Source organism: Kwoniella shandongensis, chromosome 14 (genome assembly GCF_008629635.2).
Source record: "Kwoniella shandongensis chromosome 14, complete sequence".
In the NCBI taxonomy this organism is placed as follows: Eukaryota; Fungi; Basidiomycota; class Tremellomycetes; order Tremellales; family Cryptococcaceae; genus Kwoniella; species Kwoniella shandongensis.
Window position 1 is genome coordinate 746,011 of NC_089300.1, and position 20,333 is coordinate 766,343.

Here is a 20,333-nt window from a genome sequence, read left to right on the forward strand (position 1 = left end):
GACAACTCACGCCTTGACGATAGGAACGACAATGATGATGATCAACACGGCGATACCGACACCAATGATGATTCGCATCTTCATGTCCTTCCACCACATCTGTTTACGAACTCGGTTCGCACCGCGTCGGAAACCTTGAGCGGAGACGGCGAGGTTGTCTGCGGAGTCGTGCGACGAGCGAGGTCAGCTGACAACATTCATCTTATCGAGTTCATGAGCGGAGCCATTGAGCCATTTCTCCTCTTGCTCAACGCTCAACCTTGTAACTACGACAGTTCAAGACTGCTGTGGAAGGCACTTTCGTCCTTCGCCCGGCCGTCGTCTCCCTTCTGCTCTCCTATCGCGCTCTTCACCTGAACCCCACATTTTGCTGAACTGTCTTCTTCCTCCCTGTGCCTCTCCAGAAACAATGCCACACGCACAGGGAGCTCCGCATCCTCACATCGCACGGTGACAACCCCACTCACCAGTCTTATCCTGCAGAGCATCCAGACGTTCTCCTCGCTCTGCGACCTGTGTGATGTTCTTGTGCATGACATCGACGGTCTCGTTGATCTGCGATTGGATGTCTGCGATCTGTAAGCGTGTGTGTGTGGGTGTGAGTTTGGACGAGGGTAAGAGAATAATGGAGGTTTAGGTGAGCCGTTCGAAGTGAGTGATAGTGCGCAGGATGTCAGAGAGCGATGTGAGAGTGAAGGAGCGACAGATATTGATGAACAGCAACGGAGGGTGTGGTGACGAAGGGCAAAGAAAAGTAAGACAATGGGAGAGGTGGAAATCAATATCATCAGCAACAACATTCCCTCCATTTAAGCCAGTCCGACCAACTCACCTTCTTGCTTTGCTGTCCACCACCGCCTATATCTCCGCTGCTTCCTCCAGCAGCAGGTGCTGATCCGGAAGGGATATAAGGGTCATAAGGCTCGGAAGACCTGCAAGGCAAAATCAACGGGAGTCAGCACGAAAAGTCGCGTCCATCAGTTGGTCGCTCCTGTCCAGCACCATCTTGAAGCTATGAGAGTCGGGGAAGGGGGTCACTGACATTATATATTCGTTTGGTGGATGCGATTAGGTGGTTGGGTTCGTGGGGGGGTTAGTAGTCCAAAGAGAGTTGTGAGAAGTCAATTTATGATATGAGTTTTGCAACGTTGTTATTGCTGTGTGAGAGTTGGTCCTCGTCGTGAGTGCTGTGCTGTGTCGTTGTTCCGTAAAACGAATGACGACGGCGCGCGCTGCCTCCCTTCCCCGCTGGTGGTACAACAGAAGGAAAAATGCCACGTCATGTTCAGCGGGTCAATGATAGTGCTGATTCCGTCTACGAGGTGGAGGACGACCAGTTGACGCGTACCGCTCAACATTGTTTCTTCTCCTTCACCTCCTTCTCGTACATCGTCTTACCAGATCGAAGATACAACCCACGGAGCAAGACGAGTCAAGCCGCGCAGGAAGATGCGTTTCCGAACGGCAATATCAAATGTCGCGTTATTACATAGTCAGCTGCCCGGCTCTCACTTACCATGATCAGCGAGGGTTAGCTGACACTTTTCTTCCTCCCTTCTTTCCTTGCCATGCAGAGATAGCTCGTTCTCTCGCCGCTTTAGCTCGATCGTGTACGATACGACTATCAGAGGAACAGGTACACTTTATCGTACCTGCAAATGAAAGTACGACAGGTGTACAAGTCTGGTCGTGAGTCAGCTGTGTCATTCATTTCTTTTCAGAGCATGGTTCAGCTGACAGAGTGATGCGAAATAGGCGAGTGAACGTGGTGAGTCTATCCGAATGAGTCCGCTGTACATCTCGTCACTCGAACATCAGAGCTAAAGTATGATCTTTGCCCTCGTAGCCCACATTGTTCGACGGGTACAAGATCGAGTCGAATGCGCAGAATGAGATCTGGTTAGAACTGCATCTCGACTCTTTGCTAAAAGTTCTCAGAAGCGCAGATAGTTCAGGTATGTTATCAATCAAGTTCAACATATTCAGCTCTCCGATCCGCCTCTAAAGGCCCAATCAGCTGATGTAGGATCTGTCAGTGGGCTCGTTTAACGATAGTGGTCGGAATACATCTGCTTTGTCCGATGCCGATGTCATTCTGAAATTGAATAAGAAGGGTGCACAACCAATATGGGCGTTTGAGATCAGGGGCTACACAGTGAGTGCCTATGTCTGATACTCTCGGCTGCTTGGTGGCTTCTTTGCTCACGTGCTGATGTGTTTGATATTCAGGCCAGTCGAAAACAAATGAGCATCACACACGAGATCAACGTCAAGATTCTCTCGCCGAAACGACAACAGGAGCTTAACGAGCCATTATGTCCTCAGCCAGATGTGAGCTGCGTGGTGGCCTGCGACGCACGAAAGCTCAGCTAACACTCTATAGATACATATCGTCCTCCCCAATCTACTGGAACTTCGAAATCTCGTCTCGAGGCTGAGTCATGTCGCGGATGATGTGAGAATATCGGCCAATCATGTGCGCAGCTGTTTCAATATATCGGGCTTCCGACCACAAGCTGATGATATCTACAGGAGGGGACGCTCGAGCTCTCAGTCAATTCCTCGCGAGTGAACCTAACAACGAGCTGGAAAGATTTGGTCAATCCTACTTCGACAGGTGAGTGGATGATGTTCCCCTCCCGCTTGACTTACGAACGTACGATCGCTGACCCCTTCCTAGCTGATGACGAAGAACGAGTGTCTCCTCCTTCTCAGCAGATGTTTTCCACGACAGTGGCTATCAAAGGGCTGCTGAAATTCCTCACAAGTCATCTGGTTAGCGGGACTGCAATCATGTGTGAGCTAGCGTGTTCGATTCTGAGGTATGTCAAGCTGATTCGCTGAGATAGGTATCTGCGAGAATCACTGTGTTATCGCCTACGTGTACATCGGTGAGTAAATATCGGGAATGTCTCAAATGCTGTCACTGACGATTGAACGACTAGGCGAGCTGAACGAGACGGGTGGCGTCCTTACGTTCTTCATTCCTGGCAAAACGGTGGATGACGAGTGAACGAGAGACTGGTGTCCAAGTGTACTTTCAAGTTGTATATCATTATACCCTGCATATCGATTAGCAATACGACAGCCATGATGCATTCGTCGTAACCAACAAGATCGACGAGGCCGGGTGGTGAATTGTCCGGACACAGGTCAAGCGGGCAAGCCGCCAGTAATTGTAGGCGAGTCCTCATCAAAGAGATGATAATTAGATTATATGTGTTCATGTGGCAACCTTTCTTGTGCGGAAGCGCTATCGTGATATTCTATACATACATTATCGCTGCGATCTCCCTATCTAGCCTGAGCAGGACTATCCTCATCCGAATATCGATCAGGCACAACATCCACCGCACCTGCCGTGAGGACGTTCCCTCTCGCTTTATCTTTCGCTTCGTCTGAAAGGTGATTTCCACGGAATCGTCGACGCATATCGAGCTGGGCAAGAAGAAGTAGTATGATGGTTGAAAGTAATGCAATCCATGGATATTGATGATTAGGTTGGAGCGGGTAATGGGACCAAGGGTGGGACAGAAAGTGGCCAAGTACTGATCAGCAAAGCGGTCCGAACGATTCACCAGAGTGAAAGATACTATGATGATGTATTATGGAAAACTCAACACTCACCATACCCTTTTTGCAATCTGTAAATCTAGAAATAAGATGTTGACATTGTAATGGTAATTCGTCGGGATGTTTTAGACATTCAGTAGGTGTTTTACCGGTTTTCAGAACGCTGCGATGGCCGATTGTAGGGTAGTCAGTCTCAAACAACATTGACGGCGAAGCTCTTGCGAGGAGTATAATATGGGGGGAGGGTGTGATTCGTCCTCCGATTGAGGTGACTGGGGATGATCAGAATGACAGGGATGTCTTGGTCCTCGGGGATGGATGTCTGGGTACAACCAGAAATGCGAGCTAGCCTAATCGAGCCGCATATGATCTACTACTACGAGCGAGTACACAGACAGAGAGGTAAAAACTGATAGCGGAAGGTGTCGTTACGAGCGCACTCACCAGTCTGTCCGTAATAAACACGAAACCAAATCATCTCTCGCCGCTTGACAAGCCGGAGCTGGCATCTTGTGTTGATCACTTAGGTCCTAAGAATAGACTGGTCTCCCGATGCGTGATGTTGTGATGCGATTCTCGTATGATATAGATGTATTGATCTTCTTGTCGTGACTTTGCTCGTTGTGAAGTATGGATGGTACTGGTGTCGATTGGATGTGAAGTGAAGTGGAGAGGAGCAGAGTTAGGTGGCAACGAAAACAAAAGTTCGACATGTTCCGGCTCGAGTGTGGGCGGCAACCACGTGGCAATGACGAGAGGCAAGACCAGGAATAGACGAAGTTTGGTTTGACTTTTTGATATTCCCTTTGTAACTTATACAACATATACTATGCTTCATTCACCATTGTCCGTCTCAACTGGACACACGAGCGACAACGACAACCTGATCAATCCCCGACGTACTAGAACGAAAAGCTCGGCCTAGTACCTTTCACGAAACGACACGATGGGTTTCCTTAAACCTCATAATCCGTCAGAATATCCTTCGATACTCCTCTACATCCTCGACGAGGTGAGTTTGAGTCGAAGCTCACAGACAGTATTGTCTCATCGACATACCTCCTTTCTTCTTCCTGTTTTGTTATGTGAAACATTGGGCCGTTGGCTGATATGGACTACTAACCATTGCTCAGACTCACATAACCGTCACGTTCACGACAGCACTTGCGATACTCTGGACTCGAGATGCTCATGTCGTGTGGTTTGCTATCGGCGCCTTGAATTCGAGCTTGTCAGGTGAGTTGGAGTGTCTAACCACTGATATGGTGATGATACATCGTCATTCTCGATCTCATTATACCCCTTTTCATTCTTGCCCACTGCTGTGGTGTGCGCCTCATACATGTCCATCACAATACACCACGCCCAGACACCCTCCATCTGTTCGGGTGTCATCGAAAAAGTAGACTGTACTGACGACCCCCTCGTTTAGCCAAAGTACTTAAGAACCTAATCCGTTCACCCCGTCCACCCCCTCCTCCACCAACAACGTCCAAACCGTACACTCTCCGTCCTAAACGGACATACGGTATGCCCTCCACTCACTCTACCGCACTCACATTCTATTTTTCGTATCTCCTCCCTCTCATCGTAGTTCCTAATGGTCTACCATACCCCTTCTTCCTCGGACCGCTGGTTACGAGCTATTGGATTGGCGGATTATGGAGTAGGAAAGAATTGGGATATCATACTTGGGAACAGATCGTAGGCGGTGCCGCGTATGGGACCCTGTTAGCAGGTGTTTGGAGAGGTGTTTGGGAACATTGGCCCGTCATTGGGAAGGGGTTACAAGGGTTGATAGATGTTACTTGGCGGACGGTATTTGGGTAAGGTAGGGATATAGAACAACACGGAACGGACATGAAGTAGATTGATAGATGAAGATGTGCTCCACGACTGGACAGTCTAGTACCAAGTTATACACACGAGAAACAAATTGCCTTGACGGATACACTACGCGTTATGTTCATAATCTCATTTAATTTACTATATGTACAACTGACTTCTTGACTTTGTTCGACTTCGCTTTACTCCCTTATCTAAATGCTATCTTGTGATGGTTGTTGATACTGTTGACGTTGCTGTTGCTGTTGTTGTTGACCACCGTATCCTCCTCGTCCCCTATATCCCCCACCGACACTGCCGAAACCTCGTCCGCCAGAAGGTCCGCCACGTCCTCCGTCAAACCCACCACGTCCTCCCTCGAATCCGCCACGACCATATCCACCTCCACGTCCTCGACCACCTCTGAAGCCACCTCCAGCACCACCGCCTGGTGCTCCAGCTCCACCTGCTTCTCCGAATGTGTCGTAGTTCCTGTGTCGCTCGTCGGCCCTACTGACTCGAGACGTGCCGGTGCTCAAGCCATCGAAGAAGCTTGACTTGGTGTAACCGACTGCCTTCCTGGGTCCAGAACCTTGAGGCTGAGCTTCGGGACTGGTCGGTTGCACGATCGCACTAGGATGAGGTTGGTTGGCTGGTTCGCCGACGTCCTCTGCCGCATCCCCATTACCATCCCCATTCGTTCCGGTCGGACCACCGTGCTTGAACGCCTCTCGCTCCTTCTCAAACACCTCGGTACCCTTTGTGAAATCGAACTCCGCGTCGGGGACGGCAGGAGGTTTGGGAGGAGGATGGGAACGTCTCGGTCGCTCGTCAACGTTGAGCTCTGAGAGAGATCGTTGGACTCGGTCCAAAGCGGTCGCAGCGGAGATGGCAGATCCACTAGGTTTGGGAGGTAGGTCGTATGACTGTTTGCGCTGAGAGGAAGAGGCAGTAGGTATGGGTGGAGAAGTCACTTGAGAGGAATTGGGCGACTGAGAAGCGGGAGGAGCAGTTTGACTCTGTGCACGTGTGCAAACAAATGTCAGCGAGCTATCCAAAATCAAGTGATACACGGATATGAAGACGAATGGAGCTAATAGAGTCAGAAGGAAGGCAACGGAGGTGTCCACATGGGTTTTGCGCTCTCGGACATCGGCCCGAAGGCACTTTACATCCGAAAAATACTTCATCATAAAAGGGGATGGGAAGGGGGGTGGGACTGGTAGATTAGAAGCGCAGACTCACGACTGAAGCGAGGATAGGGTCGACGGGAGCTTCTTCACCAGGAGGAACGTAGTTCTCAACAAGGGCGAGAGACTCTATTGACTCAGTGCTGTAAGGGTAGTCAAGTCAGCCAAGGTTGAATGAAAGGAGGAATGTAGTAAAATAGAACGTACTGGAATCGGACCCATCCCAACGACTTGTTGGACCCAGGCAACTTTCGCGCCGTCGGTCTGTCTTCCGTTCCATGGTTGTACACTGCAAATAGCACCTTGTCAGCTTGATCGCAGCATGTAAGGGGTTGCAAGTAAGCTCACCCTGCGCGAGACAGATGGTCTGATCTTCCTGGTTGATGTGGTCGAATATACCCGTGTACCTGACACCGAGCTTTGAAACGACCTGGAAGGGTTTACTGAGAGATTCCAAAAGAATCAGTACAAAAAGCTCGAGGCAAGGAAGTTGAGTAACACAAGCCAGATCAGAAAGCGGAGTGAGGGGATACGGAGGGACGGAACTCACCCTTTGAACTGACTATAATCGACGGCCATGTTGAGAGAAGGTGATGCAAATAAGGAAAGAAAGGAAAAGAGATGATAGAGAGAAAAAAGAATGAGCCTGAGAGAAATGGGGTATAGAAAGTGTTGAGTGAATGAGGAGACAAACTGAAGAGAAGAGAGATGAAGGGAGAAGAAAGAGAGGGAGGGAATGGAATGTTGAACGACGAGGCGAAGGTGGTTTCGGGATAAATTGGATAAAAGTGTTGAGGGAAATATTGCCGTCTTATACTTCCTCCACGCGACTTACCTTTCGTTGGCTGACAACATTATCATTCTCGTTAACTTCTATGTCTATACAATAAAATATCACCAGCGATAGCTCCTCTCCATCGACTGTTAGCAGCAGTAACCTGACAACGCGTTGGCTTGTGTCGAAACGATCAAATCAGTCTCAAATGGTGATTCAGTCCACGACAATGAAGACATAGGGTCAGCCTATCTTTCACCACTTCGACATGTCGTCTTCTTCCCTCCTTCCGTTGTTAGCAGTAGGAGGGATATGGTACTATCTCTCTCTTCAAGGTAGCGCTACAAACACAATATGGTATGCTGCTCAGCTGTAACTTGCCACGAATGGAACCACAGCTGATAAATCCTGTCTAGGTTGACGCTGAATGTGCTCGATACATTTCGAGCCCTGCGGACTATACGACCAAATGGAAGAAGAATAGGATCGAATACTCGCAAGAAGGCGATGCGAGAGACTCTGATATGCTGGATAGTATATGTAGGTCACATTTCTGCCGACCGTCGTCGTGGTGCCCCATGGTAGCATAAGGCGCTGGAGCTGATCTTTCTTAACGCTTGCGTTTAGGTTGTCGGAACGATGGTGGAACCCATAGTATCGACTTTGTTCGGGTGGATACCGTTCTACTCTCCTGTGAGGGTGGTTGTCTGTGGCTTCTTTCTCATCACTCGACTCGCTGTATGTATTTCAGTCTGCCCCAACTTGCGCTCTGATACCCAACCCTTGCATCCGTGTGGTATGACGACTGACTTATGAAATTCCTCTTGCAGTCCTCCATATCGTTTTACTCCACCTTCCTGGCTCCTCTCCTGAAATCATATGAGACGCCTATCGACCTCACGTTCCTTCTCTTCCAGTCTCTTGCTGTTCTGATAGTATACTACGGTATCCAACTACCTCTCTCCCTTCTCTGGACCCCAATCAGCCGACTACAACACATTGTCCCCGTTGTCAATAAACTATCGGCCATTTTCTCCTCCTCCCCTTCGGAGGAGCGACGTATCTCAGACGTAAGACCGACTAGTCGTCTCAGTCTCGACGCCGTAACCGCGTTCGACGATCTCCGAGCTCGACTTCTTTCGCCTGGACCAAGAGTTCCAGGGTCGATATTACATCAACAACCTCCAACACCCCGTCAGACGCCAAAGCCGAAATCCAAAACTCCAATACATCCTGCACAACCAATCATCGTGATCTCCCCTTCTCCACCTTCCTCCCCTCCCCTGCCTCCTCGCTTACCTCATATCAAAATCAACGCCGTAGCAGGACCGAGTACCCCACGAAGACGTCGTGCTGGTGATCTTGATACTGTGTCGGATGAACATCTGAAACAGCCCAAAGTAAATGCGATACGACGATCTCCACGCAAACGTACGCCGACGACCTCGAGAGAAGATTCTGTGGAGATACTGGATCATGTACGTGTGGAAGCTCTCAAAACACACACTTCGTCGAGTGCTGCGAGACGAGGAGTGGATGCGACCGTTTCGCACACACGGCAGCCAGATGAAGAGGAAGGGAAGATCACTACGAAAGATAAAAGGAAAGCGGAGGCTGTTTTGGATGAAGTTATAAAACCTTCGGCATCACTAGCGAGCCGAAAGCGATCGGTCCAAAATCTAATAGATCTCACGGTACCAACAACCGATCCTGGACAATCAATGCCTCAGCCTCTACCTCGTTCACGACTAGGTCCGCCAAGTCGTCGTGTTGTCTCGGTATCACGCTCTACGACCTCTACCGCGCTCGAAGGTCCAGCGCCAAAGTCAAAATCACAAGCAGCAGCAAGCTCAAGATCGTCCTCTGCTGTCCCTCGATCTACCTCAACCACCCTTGCTAAACCTACCACCTCGACCGCAAAGACGAAAGAACCTCGATCGAGGTCGACGACGAGTCGGAGTGTCAGATCAGGCGGCTTAGATTCAACGACCGGACCCGCTTCAACAGCTACCAGCAAGCCTAGGGCCAGAGCTAAAGCGATGCCAGCAGCGACAACGAAGAAGGCGGTTGTGGACGATATGGACGTTGAGGATGGGAAGAAAGTGGGTGAGAAGAGGAAGGTGGGAGAAGTTCAGAGTGGGAGAAAACGAGTGAAGAAAGGTGATTGACAGCTTGATTGAGAGGGTTTGGGAAAGTGGCCTTTGGTCGCTTGGTCACTTCTGGTCGTTGATTATTCAGTCCATTGTACCAGCTAGCAATCGTCTTTCGTTGTTGTCATTATATTACATGCAAATCATTATGATAGTACAATATGGTTCGTTCAGTTCGTATACACAACAGGTGTCATTAATCCCTACACAATGTCCATTGACCCGGCCCAATCGCATTCGAACCCAGCCGACTCTGAGTCTCCCCTGCTCCTTCTGCTATCTCCGCCCCAATCACCCTCCTCCCCTCTCTGTCCACACCTTCCATTCACCGTGCCCTGTCCAACGATCAAACTTCAACCCCATGTCCATCCCGTCTCATCCTTCTCAACGGCTTACTGGCCAACCAAGCCTTTCTCTGATCTAGGACCATCATCTCGTCCACACTCTCATCAAACGACATTGAATCCATCATATCCAGTTCTTGTCGTCCCGATGCGGACGCGGAGGCAGAGATGATCGTTCGAAGTGAAGGTGATATGGCAGTCGTCGTTGTCGTCGTTATTATAATACCATTGGAAGTCTGGGAGCGTGAATCGTGCATGAATGGTGTCGAGGTAGGTAGAGGCGGTAGGAGAGAGAAAGATGATGGTGTTGGTGAGTTGAAGCCTGAATTGATTTCGTGGCGATGAGAGGGGTCGTTTCGGTCGGTCGTACTTGTACTTGGATTTGGACTGACCATACTTGCGAGCGAAAGTTCCATAAAATCTATCTGGGAGCTTTCTTTGTCATTCGAAGAAGGTACAGGTGCAGACGACATAGACATGGTCTGGGGTCGTGTCTTTGTCTGTGTCGACATCGTACTGTCCGATCGGAGTGTAAACACTGGCGAAGGTGTTGTCGACTCCGAGGTGAACGTCGAGATCGAGGAGCGCTCACTGATCTGAGCAAGATCAGAACTCGCAAAGGTAGCAGCATCAACTTTGTCGTCCTTGCGTCGATGTCTGCGCCTAGGTCTAGGCGGTGGTACCGGTCCAGGCGTCTTGGTCACCACTTCGACATCACCTTGCATATCGTGCCAAAAGCTCTTTGGATCCGAATCTAACTTGAGCGGGGATAATACCGGTCTTCTTGTCGTTTTGGATTTCGCTCGCATGGTCTGAGGCGACGGACTTGACGGACTCGAAAAGTCTGATGAAGTATCTTGGGGACCTATGGAGATCTTTAGCTCGGATCTCTTTTCGATAACACGATGTTCGTGCGACGAGTCTGATCCGCTCGATTGGGAACTACCGCGTCTCCCTCGTACTCCGATTTTCGATCGTTCTGAGGGCGGGATGATATATGGTGGTGTAGGCGAGTCGGATCGATCAACCATATGATCTGGAGTTTGGGTCTTTTCGCGCAGTGCATCTCCATACATGCCTCCCATGGCTGCCCTCGGATCGTCGTCAGAAGCAAGGAAGGAAAACGCGGAGACTCCGAAGTTGTCATGGTGATTACCGCTTCGTCCCTCGTACGACACTGTGCGAGACAATTCGTCACGGGGGATCAGAGCTCCGATCTTACGAGCTGATCTGCTTGCAGTAGCGTCGGAGATTGATGACTGAGAAGAGGAATCCCGTTTCGGTCGAAGGATCCGAGTTGCGAGTCCCGAACGGATAGGTGACGGTCCTTGTTGAGTCTGATACATGGCTTTGGTCGACCGACTCGAAGTAGGTGATATGAGAGACGTTAAACGTTGAAGAGGACAGTCCAGCGAGCTGCAAGATGAACGCGGTTAACATCAGAATCTGGTCGCCCGTTTGAACTGCTAAACAAACCAAAAAAAAGTAACTCACCTATCCGTGGTGGTTCGCTCACGCTCGCAGTCAACATAATTAGGAGGAGTCGATGGAGCATGTCGTCCACACAACAGTGCTCTCTTCTCCTCCATCACAGGTGAATCCCCGTCTTCATTTCCACCTACAGGAGACGCAGCGAAAGCTCCAGCCTCCATTGCCGAAATCGATCGAGGTAAGCCAGGCCTCATAGCGAGTTCTCGAGATAGTTCCATTAGATCATTGATCTCGGCCTGGCCGGGGCCCTGTGCTAATTGCTCGTATTGCGGTGGTGCGGTGTTTGGTGTCGGCGGGATAGCCGAATGAGGTGGCAATAATCGATTATGGGGAAGCGGAGTACGTGCTGTGTTGACCGACAGATGGTGGGAGGTCAATGAGGATGTTCGTTTCTCCATTTCTCGTCTAGATCTGATAGTTGATCGTGTCTCGCTCTGTCGTCGAAGGTTGAGAGTTGGCCCATGTTGAGTGATGGTCGAAGAAGTGGCGGTATTCCGTTTTGATCTCGTTGGTGTCTTCGTATGTCCACTGCCATCTCTCGGACCTGTCCCATATCCATATCCATCTCTCATCAGATGTCCACTCAGATGCTCCAACACCTCCACTGCACGCATCTCCACCTCATCCAAATCCGCTTCTTCGTCAGGATTGATCCAAGAGCTACCCTTCGTAATCATGCTACCTGCGTCAACACGGTCGTGTTCGTCGAGAGACTGAAGAGAGCTGCGGTGAGATTTGCTACTAGCTCGCGACGTGGAAGGGGATGGTCCGAAAGACGTAAGAAGAGGGGGAGGTGGAGGTGGACGAAGCGAAGGTAACCTTCGTCTGACCTTTTGATCCCTCTCGGAACTTGCTCTGATTGAAGTGGCGGCTTTGCTCTCCCTTTCCATGGCTATCGATGTCGGTGTGATAGGTGGCGTAAAGACATCCCATTCCCAATCCTCCATATCCAGTTCGCCTCGAGGTACGTTCGACGACGAAGGTGGGGGTTTCTGCATTGGTAGTTCTAATGTATCCCTCCTACCATCGATCTTTGACACCTTCCTAAATGGTGATACTGACAGGCTCTTCTTCGATTTTGCTGAACCATCCAAAGCATCTTGGAAAACACCTTGTATGGAGGGCATACTTCCGAAACTCCCCTTTCGTAATGAAGCGGTCGGCGAAGTAGCAGTGGTAGTGGTTGTCGAAAAGGGTGAGAATGACCGTTTGCCTAGATCAGTGAAGCCGCCGTCGTTAGGAGGAGTGGGAAGAGGAGAATACGAGGTTGAGCGAGGAATGGATGATTGGGCTGGTGCCGATTGCCTTGAGCTCGAGCTTGAGCTTGAAGCATTTTTGGTCTTGAAGGGTAAGAAAGAGGATTGGTGGTCGGGTGGTTGTTGTTCGGATTTTGAGGAAGAAGATCGTTTGGAAGTTCTCGAGCGAGTTTTGATGAGAGGCAGCATGATGGCTGCGGCGGAAGAAGGCATGGACGGCAGTCTGCTTGAGGATGAGAGGAAGGTGTGGTTGTTAGGGATGGAGGTGAGTGGTACTTTCTAGTGAGTCACCGTCGTCAAAGTTACCGGACTAGCTCCTCCATGCTAGTCGGGTGGTGTTGTACCATTAATCATATACGATAAAAGGGGAGGGAGGAAGCTGTCCTGTATAAATAAGTGCGAGTACGGGGTAAGAATAAGAAATCAGAATCGCATCACAATCTCATCAAATACTGATCATGGCGTAACGCTTTGATCGTTTCGGTATTCAACCCCTTCTCCATCTCTCCCTTATCCGAGCTGAATCTTCAAACAGTACACTATGCATCGCTTGGATCCCTCAATAGGGGGGAATGGAGTGAGTGGTGAGTGATCGATTTCTTGTTGAGATGCGTAACGCTTACTCTTCTTGTTCAGTAATCGGGTACATGGCGTTATCCCCTCTGCCCTCTCAGGCACGATAACAGAAACACACACTAATAACCATGTGGGTGGGGATGCTATAGCTCTCCCGTTAACTTGGGCCGAGTGAGATGGCTGATTCGACGAGACGTATGCTCAGGATGTAACGATGCGACTAATGGATTAAGGGTCATGTAGTGTACACTAGCATGAAACAAGCTGTCTTCTAGAGGAATTGATAGTCTGAGGATTCCGCAGATGTCAGGCGCGGTCTTGGTGTTTCGATCAACCTCCTGTTGCTCGGACAAGGAGAGCGAGAATCTCGGCGATGTATTCCGGCTGCGTTTCGACGCTACTTCTCCCTCCCTGAGAGACAGACACGAAATAACACAATGTCAGTCAGCCGGAGACTTGACCCGTGTAACTCGGTTTGTTTTCCTTCGAAGACGCAGTTCGTTCGTTACCCCTGAAATAGACCACGAGAACGCGTACACGATTTATTAATTGAGACGGAGATGACTCCTCACTCCGTTTGATCTCGACCTCACCATCCTCGGCACGGGTATCGCCGTTTGTTGTCATCGAGCGAGCTCGTCGCCTCGACGTCGTTACGTGCATAGTCGGTGCCTCCATTCATCATCATTTTCATCGTCCTTTCAACGAAATCAAACCTATCTAATTGTACCCTGGAATATTCGACTCTCGTCAACAAGCGCGATGTCATCCTCAATCGATCCTGAAGCTCAACGTCTCGCTGCGGCGGAAGAGTACGACCTCCCATCAGACGATGAGGAATACGAAGACGCAACCTCCTCTTCGCAATACAGAACAGCCGACTCAAGATCCTCAGGAGCAACGATGGGGAACAATGGTCTGGGCAGTAGATCGCCCTACCATCTACCTGCATCGGAACAGCTCAGAGGGGTTGCGAATCGGATTATTTTCAGTCGATATTATATCTTGTTCTATTTCGCAATGATGAGTTTGAGTTTCGCGACATTGGTTATTAGCTTGATATCAACGCGTGAGTCGGCTTCTCCACTCTTCAAACTAGAACCCAACTATTCAAATGTGATACCGCGCCGTGCTAATGCCTGTCCATGTGGATAGACCAACGGCATTGCCCGCCCGTCGCATGGCACATACTTGAGGTGATCATCAACGCGTTGATGGTGCTAGAAGTGACAACGAGATGGGTCGCATACGGCAAAGTGAGTGGAGGTGTGTCGCTGATCCTCATACGCGACCTTGCTGATCGTGATCATCTCTCAGAAATACCCCTTGACTCTGCTCAACATTGTCGACCTTGCTCTTGTCGCATTCTGTAGTATCACCCTTATTCTCGTGTTCCGAAACCCCTGTGGATCCGGTACCAGAAGTGAGTATCACCATCTACACTTTGTTGGCCTTACTCCGTTAGCTAAACCGTATCCTTTTCCTTCCTAAACCTAGGCGAGGAAGTGCTCGACACAATCCTCATCGTCATTCGAAATGCCGTCCAATTCCTACGACTGGGCTCTATCCTCCGTCGATCCGGTCATTCACTCTTCAACCCTCCTAAACCTATCGATCTATCACAAGCACGTACCGCCTCTCTCGCTCTCGACTTAGATCTGGATCTGGACGACGAGGAAGCAGTCGCGGAGAGACATCTGTCAGGGGGAAGTAGGAGGACGTTGGTTGGGGTGGGGAATTATCAGCCGTTGGATAGTGAGGAGAGGAGGACAGGGACGGGGGTGAGGGATAATGCGGGAAGAGAGACCTTGGATGAGGACGATCAGGATACTTGGGATCGATTGGACTAGATGGATAACAGAACAATGCATGGCTTAACTATTGACATCCTCAAGAAATTCGTGACGGTCAGCTGTGCTACCGCGGCATTGTGCGGGTCACCCAGTACGAGGCGACGCGATAGGCTGTAAGCATGGATGTTCATATGCCTACGCTCTGGAGGATGCTGTTGTGAGTGTCTGGAGACTATCTTGAGCATGGACCCTACACACACACAACTAGGAGTTGACGTGAATTAACATCAGGAAACACGTGTTGATCATTTCTCGCACACACACAGTCGCGCATAACGGAATGCAGATATGACCACTGTCGAAAGTGTCTCTGGTTTTTCTTCTACAGACCTACTACTTCATTTCTTTTTCCGAACGTGCTCTCCTTGCACGATCCATAATACCGGTCGGGGCGAATCTCTTTCGTTGTCACTATTATCAGGGTCACCACGCCGAACGGTACTAGCATCGTCACCTTGCTTTCCCGCTCAATCCCCCTACGCGGCATCGTCACCAAGCATACGAACATGCCGACCCGCTGTCAAAATAAGACCCTCACCAATGTCCGGTCCAAACCCACAAGTGCCATACTGATGTTCTGCACTGGTATCCTAACGTCTTTCCGGCAACTCTCCTTCCTCTCCACCACGTTGACTCCCTTGCCACTCGTTCCATTGCTCTTGGCACTGTCCAAGTCATCGTTACCGCGCCTTGTGGAAGTATCAAGGCACCTACTCCCCTTGCCACTCTCGACAAGCTTCCTTACGAATCACAAACCAAGATCAATGTTCACCTTGCCGATCACGACTTTTCGATCATTCCCTCGTCTGCCGCTTTCCTCGACCAGCAGCGGAAGTTCGTCTGTGGTCCACTCTTTCACTGACCCTTCCACCAATTTATTTGACCTGCAATCTGTGACTAGGAGGTATGGACACCGTTACTGCTCCGCTGGGGAGGAGCAGAGTGGCCGGTCGAAGGTAGGAGCAGTTGTTGATCCCCCAAGTGGCGGAGGTCGCGTGTTGAGTTATCGTGATAATTCTTTCGATTCATGCGTAAGCATTAGGCAATTCCTGTACGTTGGATTCTGGACATCACATTGTAGATATGCATGATTGCCATACACGTTCGTCAATCGCGACAGACGCCCTGGTCATATAGAACTGTCAACGGTGAAAGTGCCTACGGGACAAGACGGTCTGAGATCATACTTGGCACAAAGTGACCGAAGGATCCGAAAATGTGAACTAGTCCTCCGAGGAAATACAACCTACCCTCCTTTCGACCTAAAAAGGTGCTTGAGAATACACACACACACACACACACACACACACCTCTGATGGTCCCCAATGAAATGAAAGCGATAGTCCACTTGTTTTCTCCACCAACGACATAATTAAACTTGTCCGCGGAACTCAAAAACGACCAACGCAGATTCTTGTCCCATTCTGGCTATCTACAGCCGACTATAAGACAGTAGGTGACACAAATGGTCAAACGGGAGCGACCGAGCACCCCACGAATTGTTAACGATGGAGGTGAGCTCGCCCCAAACGATTCGATCTCGAATTTCGAAAGTGGTAGTGAGGAAGATATCAAACCTATCATCAAGCGAGCAAAGAGCGATAAGGGGAAGAGTGCGAAAAGTGGTGGTGGTGGTGGTGGTAATGCAAAGAATGGCAAGCAGGGTGGTGGTGATAAGAAGGGAACGAAGACCGTACGTTTACGTCCACATCCTATACGCTTTCCGCATCACGACAATGCTGCTTTCATGTCGATACATGCCACTCGACTTTAACTGCTACCCTTTTCCACCAACTTTACTTACTTCCTTACTCCTGTCATGTTAAATAGGCATGGACCGCCGAAGATGATTCTGCCCTCATCTCTATCCTCGAAGAACTCATCAAATCGCACTTATGGCCAGCAATCCGTGCGAGTGGCGATGAGAAGTTGATAGCGAGGAGTTCGTACGGTTGTCAATATCATGCAAAGTTGTTGGTGAGTCTGAGTCTGCGGTCCTTCCTCCCTGCCACCTATCGATCAGTCCCAAGTCGAGGGCATTCATCCAAAACAACAATGGAGAGAGGCACATTGTCGGCTGTTCACTCGCCACATCGCATTGTTGGTCTCGTGCTTCGTTAATAAGGGCTGACGAGATCATACTCATTCCCATAGCTCAGACAAGGTAAACTTTCCGGATCTTCGCCTAAAAAGTGATCAACCGAGAACGCACAATCCATCAATCGAATAGAAGAAAGTGAGATTAGTGAGAGACAGAAGATAATGGAATGGAAAAGTTGTGGATATAGCAGATTGGAGGCAGATAACATGCGAGATGCATTCGAGATTATATGAACCATGACATGAATGAAATAGCTCGAGAAGAGTTACCATATGACGGAGAAGGAGGCCGTGGACAGGATCGCCAAGGAGTACAGAGGGAACAACAAATATATATCGTAAAGTCATCAGATGCCGTGAGGTGCTAATTGAAAGCTGGAGGATAAAGTGGGGGTACAAGCAGTACGTGACGATGCGAGGCGGTGGTACTGGGAGTATGACGGGCAGAACATAGCAGACATGAGTATGGTGTAGTGGGAGTGGCTCATGATCCCGGCCACTTGAGTCGTAAGCCGTCCAGCCCTACGATGGATGGTAAGGTGGTCAGCTCTAACAACAGTGAGAAGGCATGAGCGCTTACATCGAAGGTATAGCAAATCCGCGATTGGACTCCGTTCTCTGACCAAATCATCCCCAGCCTCTCCCTTCCCCTTCTTCAACCCGATGTCCTCTCCAGGGGTACCCTTGCTCACATCCGTCGTCGCTTTAGCTTTAGGCACGACTACCCCTGCCATTGACATATTTCGGATATGTCCATGTACTACGTCGTTCCCTCTGATTCCGCCAAGTATGTCCATGACTAGTCGATAGGCCATTTCAGGGTTATGAGATCCCAAGTCTGCGAATCCCTTTCGGAGGAGATTGAGCGATTCGAGTGTAGGTGCATCATGGTCTTCTGTCGCGGTCTGTGAGCAGCATGTCGGTGTCAGTGGCAGTCGTCTGTTGTTCGGCTTGATAGGTCAAGCCATATCTCAGGCCTACTCACCGAGTCAAGCACATTTAGTACGACCTCTTCAACCAAAGCCTGTCCCGCTCGACCTCGTGCTGACATTGTCGACCGCGGCTTGATCGGACTTTCGAGCCCTGCTCCAGCTGGAATTTTTCGAACAGAACCAGTTCCGATGAACTCATTCGACAAACGCTGAGAACCGATCGTATCGACTTTCTTCATCGGCCGGACAGTTGAAAAGCTGTTTCCAAGTCGATGTCATCAGCTCGTGGCCCGGGGTGATAACAGCTAAGTGTCAAGAGACTGTCACTCACCCATCGCCTAGATCGCCTTCTCTCACCAGAGTACCCTTGCTCTTATCCTGCCTCTCCTTCCATGTTGACTTGCCCGAGGCATTGCTGTTCGATGAAGACTTGAGGTCCAGGACCTCGGAGCTGGGTGTCTGGGGCGAGGAGCTTAATGTCGGAGTAAGGTTGGGCGAGCTGCGTTCTAACACAGGAAGTGACAAGTCGGAACCCTATAACAGCCAATGTGAGACTCAAGTGCTTTACTCGACGACTCGGCGCTATCGTCAGCTGTTCGGAGAAACTCACGTTCAACGTCGCAGCTCTTAACAGGTCCTCCCTCTCTCTCACCGTTCCCCACCCTCCATCTTCCTGCAAGTCCCAACTCTCCTCGTCGTCCTCATCCATCTGGTCCAGATCCAGCTGGATCGGAACGCCTTTCATCGTTCCTCTTATTGTTTCGTCAAAGTTCCACTCGCTCTTCATCGTCCCATTCACATTCAAAGTCATCCCTCCTAATCCTGCCGCAAGCTTATTCAGCGTCTTACTCGGTGTCGCGGTCTTGCCAGGTGATCGAGCGCGGAAGGCGTGATAGCGTTCTACGAGCGGTATCAGATCAGATGTTCGCCGAGCAGAGCGGATGAACTTGTGCTGAAGGAGGTCTTTGGCGGTCGCTCGCTAGGTGGGGTAGGGTCAGATCAATTCCCACGGGACAGGCGTCCGATCGCTGACGCTCACGTCTTGTGGGTCTTTCTGCAAACAAGCCTCGATAAAGTCCATGAATTCTTGACTGTACCCCTCCTCTGGTTCAAGTCTCGGCGCTCTGGCTTTCGGGATGAGGAATAGCACCCTCATAGGGTGATACTCGCTCAGGGGCGGTTCACCCTTAGCCATCTCGATGGCAGTGATACCTAACGACCAGATGTCCGCTCGGACGTCGTAGCCTGCTTGGCGAATCACTTCGGGAGCCATCCAGAAGGGGGTCCCGACGAAAGTATGCCGTTGGGATTTATGTGATGAGAGCTGGGCAGCTACACCAAAGTCGGCTAAGAGTGACGTATCAGTACAGACCGCAAAACAGTGTCATCGAGTGCGGGAAGACGTACCAAGCTTGACAGCACCTGAATCGGAGAGCAGTACGTTTGCCGCTTTGATATCACGATGTATCTTCCCCTCGGAGTGCAGATATTCCAGTCCAATCAGCAGTTCTCTGCATACGATCGCTATTTGTGCTTCGGTGAAAACACCAGGTTTGAGCTGACAGACCGACTGAGGATCAGCTTCGCTTCCTTGGTCTCCGTACCCGAAGCGTTGGTCACGACACTCACCAAGTCCAGACAACTTCCTCCCGCCAAGTACTCCATCACAATCCACAATCTTGCTCCTCGCACAAACGATCCGTAGTATTTTGTAACATGATCCGAGAAACAGCTTGAAAGATGCGCAATCTCAGCTTGGATTTCCGAGATATCGTCGTCGGAAGACTCGAGATCTGCATGATATGGTTAGAGGGTCCATCTGGCACGAGAGAGGTTGAGGAGACATACCGATCATCTTGATAGCTACAATCTCCTTCGTCTCGTTATGTGATCTAAACGCAAAATCAATACAGAGACTATGATTTTAGTCATCAGAATCGACGTACGCTTTCCATACTGTTCCGAAACTTCCAGTACCCAGCTTCTCCAACAGCGTATAAGCCGTCGCTGGATCGGCCAGCTGAGCCGGTCGAGGGGGTGACAGCGGCATCCTGGTTGTTCGTAGGCGGTGGGGGGAGGGCGATCAATGATGTTGTACGAGCTAGCTGTGTGATTATGACAAATAAGAATCCGTCAGTGACTGACAGGAAACACGTAATGACGGAGCACAAATTTGCCCCTATGCGAAAAAAGGACTCACCTGAAACAGCTATGTCTTCTCCTGGACTCTGCTGTCGATGTCTGGTCCAATGACGTGGGTGGTAGAATG

The 20,333-nt window shown here is 50.1% G+C and overlaps 10 protein-coding genes across 10 annotated transcripts; 5 read left to right on the forward strand and 5 right to left on the reverse strand.

Annotated features, from left to right (window-relative positions):
- Positions 1-6: 6 nt before the first annotated feature.
- CI109_107364 (uncharacterized protein) lies at positions 7-1,358 on the reverse strand (the record flags this gene model as incomplete). The annotated part of the gene is made up of 4 exons (XM_065968023.1): positions 7-158; positions 468-576; positions 833-932; positions 1,279-1,358. 4 exons carry the CDS (start codon positions 1,356-1,358, stop codon positions 7-9), a joined length of 441 nt encoding a protein of 146 aa, XP_065824095.1.
- A 91-nt stretch (positions 1,359-1,449) lies between these two features.
- On the forward strand, positions 1,450-3,013 carry CI109_107365 (uncharacterized protein; the record flags this gene model as incomplete). Its single annotated transcript, XM_032005852.1, has 11 exons — positions 1,450-1,492; positions 1,575-1,689; positions 1,756-1,768; positions 1,847-1,955; positions 2,037-2,155; positions 2,230-2,331; positions 2,384-2,476; positions 2,533-2,617; positions 2,681-2,797; positions 2,850-2,891; positions 2,946-3,013. The coding sequence occupies 11 exons, from the start codon at positions 1,450-1,452 to the stop codon at positions 3,011-3,013; spliced, it is 906 nt and encodes a 301-aa protein (XP_031859859.1).
- A 281-nt stretch (positions 3,014-3,294) lies between these two features.
- CI109_107366 (uncharacterized protein) lies at positions 3,295-4,082 on the reverse strand (the record flags this gene model as incomplete). The annotated part of the gene is made up of 3 exons (XM_032005851.1): positions 3,295-3,438; positions 3,628-3,736; positions 4,018-4,082. The coding sequence occupies 3 exons, from the start codon at positions 4,080-4,082 to the stop codon at positions 3,295-3,297; spliced, it is 318 nt and encodes a 105-aa protein (XP_031859858.1).
- Positions 4,083-4,519: 437 nt separating this feature from the next.
- CI109_107367 (uncharacterized protein) lies at positions 4,520-5,403 on the forward strand (the record flags this gene model as incomplete). Its single annotated transcript, XM_032005850.1, has 3 exons — positions 4,520-4,585; positions 4,707-4,809; positions 5,006-5,403. The coding sequence occupies 3 exons, from the start codon at positions 4,520-4,522 to the stop codon at positions 5,401-5,403; spliced, it is 567 nt and encodes a 188-aa protein (XP_031859857.1).
- A 209-nt stretch (positions 5,404-5,612) lies between these two features.
- On the reverse strand, positions 5,613-7,166 carry CI109_107368 (uncharacterized protein; the record flags this gene model as incomplete). The annotated part of the gene is made up of 6 exons (XM_065968024.1): positions 5,613-5,694; positions 5,761-6,416; positions 6,643-6,730; positions 6,795-6,876; positions 6,936-7,030; positions 7,138-7,166. 6 exons carry the CDS (start codon positions 7,164-7,166, stop codon positions 5,613-5,615), a joined length of 1,032 nt encoding a protein of 343 aa, XP_065824096.1.
- Positions 7,167-7,630: 464 nt separating this feature from the next.
- CI109_107369 (uncharacterized protein) lies at positions 7,631-9,530 on the forward strand (the record flags this gene model as incomplete). The annotated part of the gene is made up of 4 exons (XM_032005848.1): positions 7,631-7,719; positions 7,779-7,902; positions 7,990-8,100; positions 8,193-9,530. 4 exons carry the CDS (start codon positions 7,631-7,633, stop codon positions 9,528-9,530), a joined length of 1,662 nt encoding a protein of 553 aa, XP_031859855.1.
- Positions 9,531-9,858: 328 nt separating this feature from the next.
- CI109_107370 (uncharacterized protein) lies at positions 9,859-12,816 on the reverse strand (the record flags this gene model as incomplete). The annotated part of the gene is made up of 2 exons (XM_032005847.1): positions 9,859-11,272; positions 11,351-12,816. The coding sequence occupies 2 exons, from the start codon at positions 12,814-12,816 to the stop codon at positions 9,859-9,861; spliced, it is 2,880 nt and encodes a 959-aa protein (XP_031859854.1).
- Positions 12,817-13,941: 1,125 nt separating this feature from the next.
- CI109_107371 (uncharacterized protein) lies at positions 13,942-15,029 on the forward strand (the record flags this gene model as incomplete). Its single annotated transcript, XM_032005846.1, has 4 exons — positions 13,942-14,248; positions 14,335-14,435; positions 14,497-14,602; positions 14,677-15,029. 4 exons carry the CDS (start codon positions 13,942-13,944, stop codon positions 15,027-15,029), a joined length of 867 nt encoding a protein of 288 aa, XP_031859853.1.
- A 1,468-nt stretch (positions 15,030-16,497) lies between these two features.
- On the forward strand, positions 16,498-17,228 carry CI109_107372 (uncharacterized protein; the record flags this gene model as incomplete). The annotated part of the gene is made up of 3 exons (XM_032005845.1): positions 16,498-16,725; positions 16,863-17,009; positions 17,187-17,228. 3 exons carry the CDS (start codon positions 16,498-16,500, stop codon positions 17,226-17,228), a joined length of 417 nt encoding a protein of 138 aa, XP_031859852.1.
- A 388-nt stretch (positions 17,229-17,616) lies between these two features.
- Positions 17,617-20,114, reverse strand: CI109_107373 (uncharacterized protein; the record flags this gene model as incomplete). The annotated part of the gene is made up of 10 exons (XM_032005844.1): positions 17,617-17,654; positions 17,713-18,037; positions 18,118-18,322; positions 18,396-18,598; positions 18,675-19,043; positions 19,104-19,411; positions 19,472-19,622; positions 19,694-19,857; positions 19,913-19,956; positions 20,011-20,114. The coding sequence occupies 10 exons, from the start codon at positions 20,112-20,114 to the stop codon at positions 17,617-17,619; spliced, it is 1,911 nt and encodes a 636-aa protein (XP_031859851.1).
- Positions 20,115-20,333: the final 219 nt, after the last annotated feature.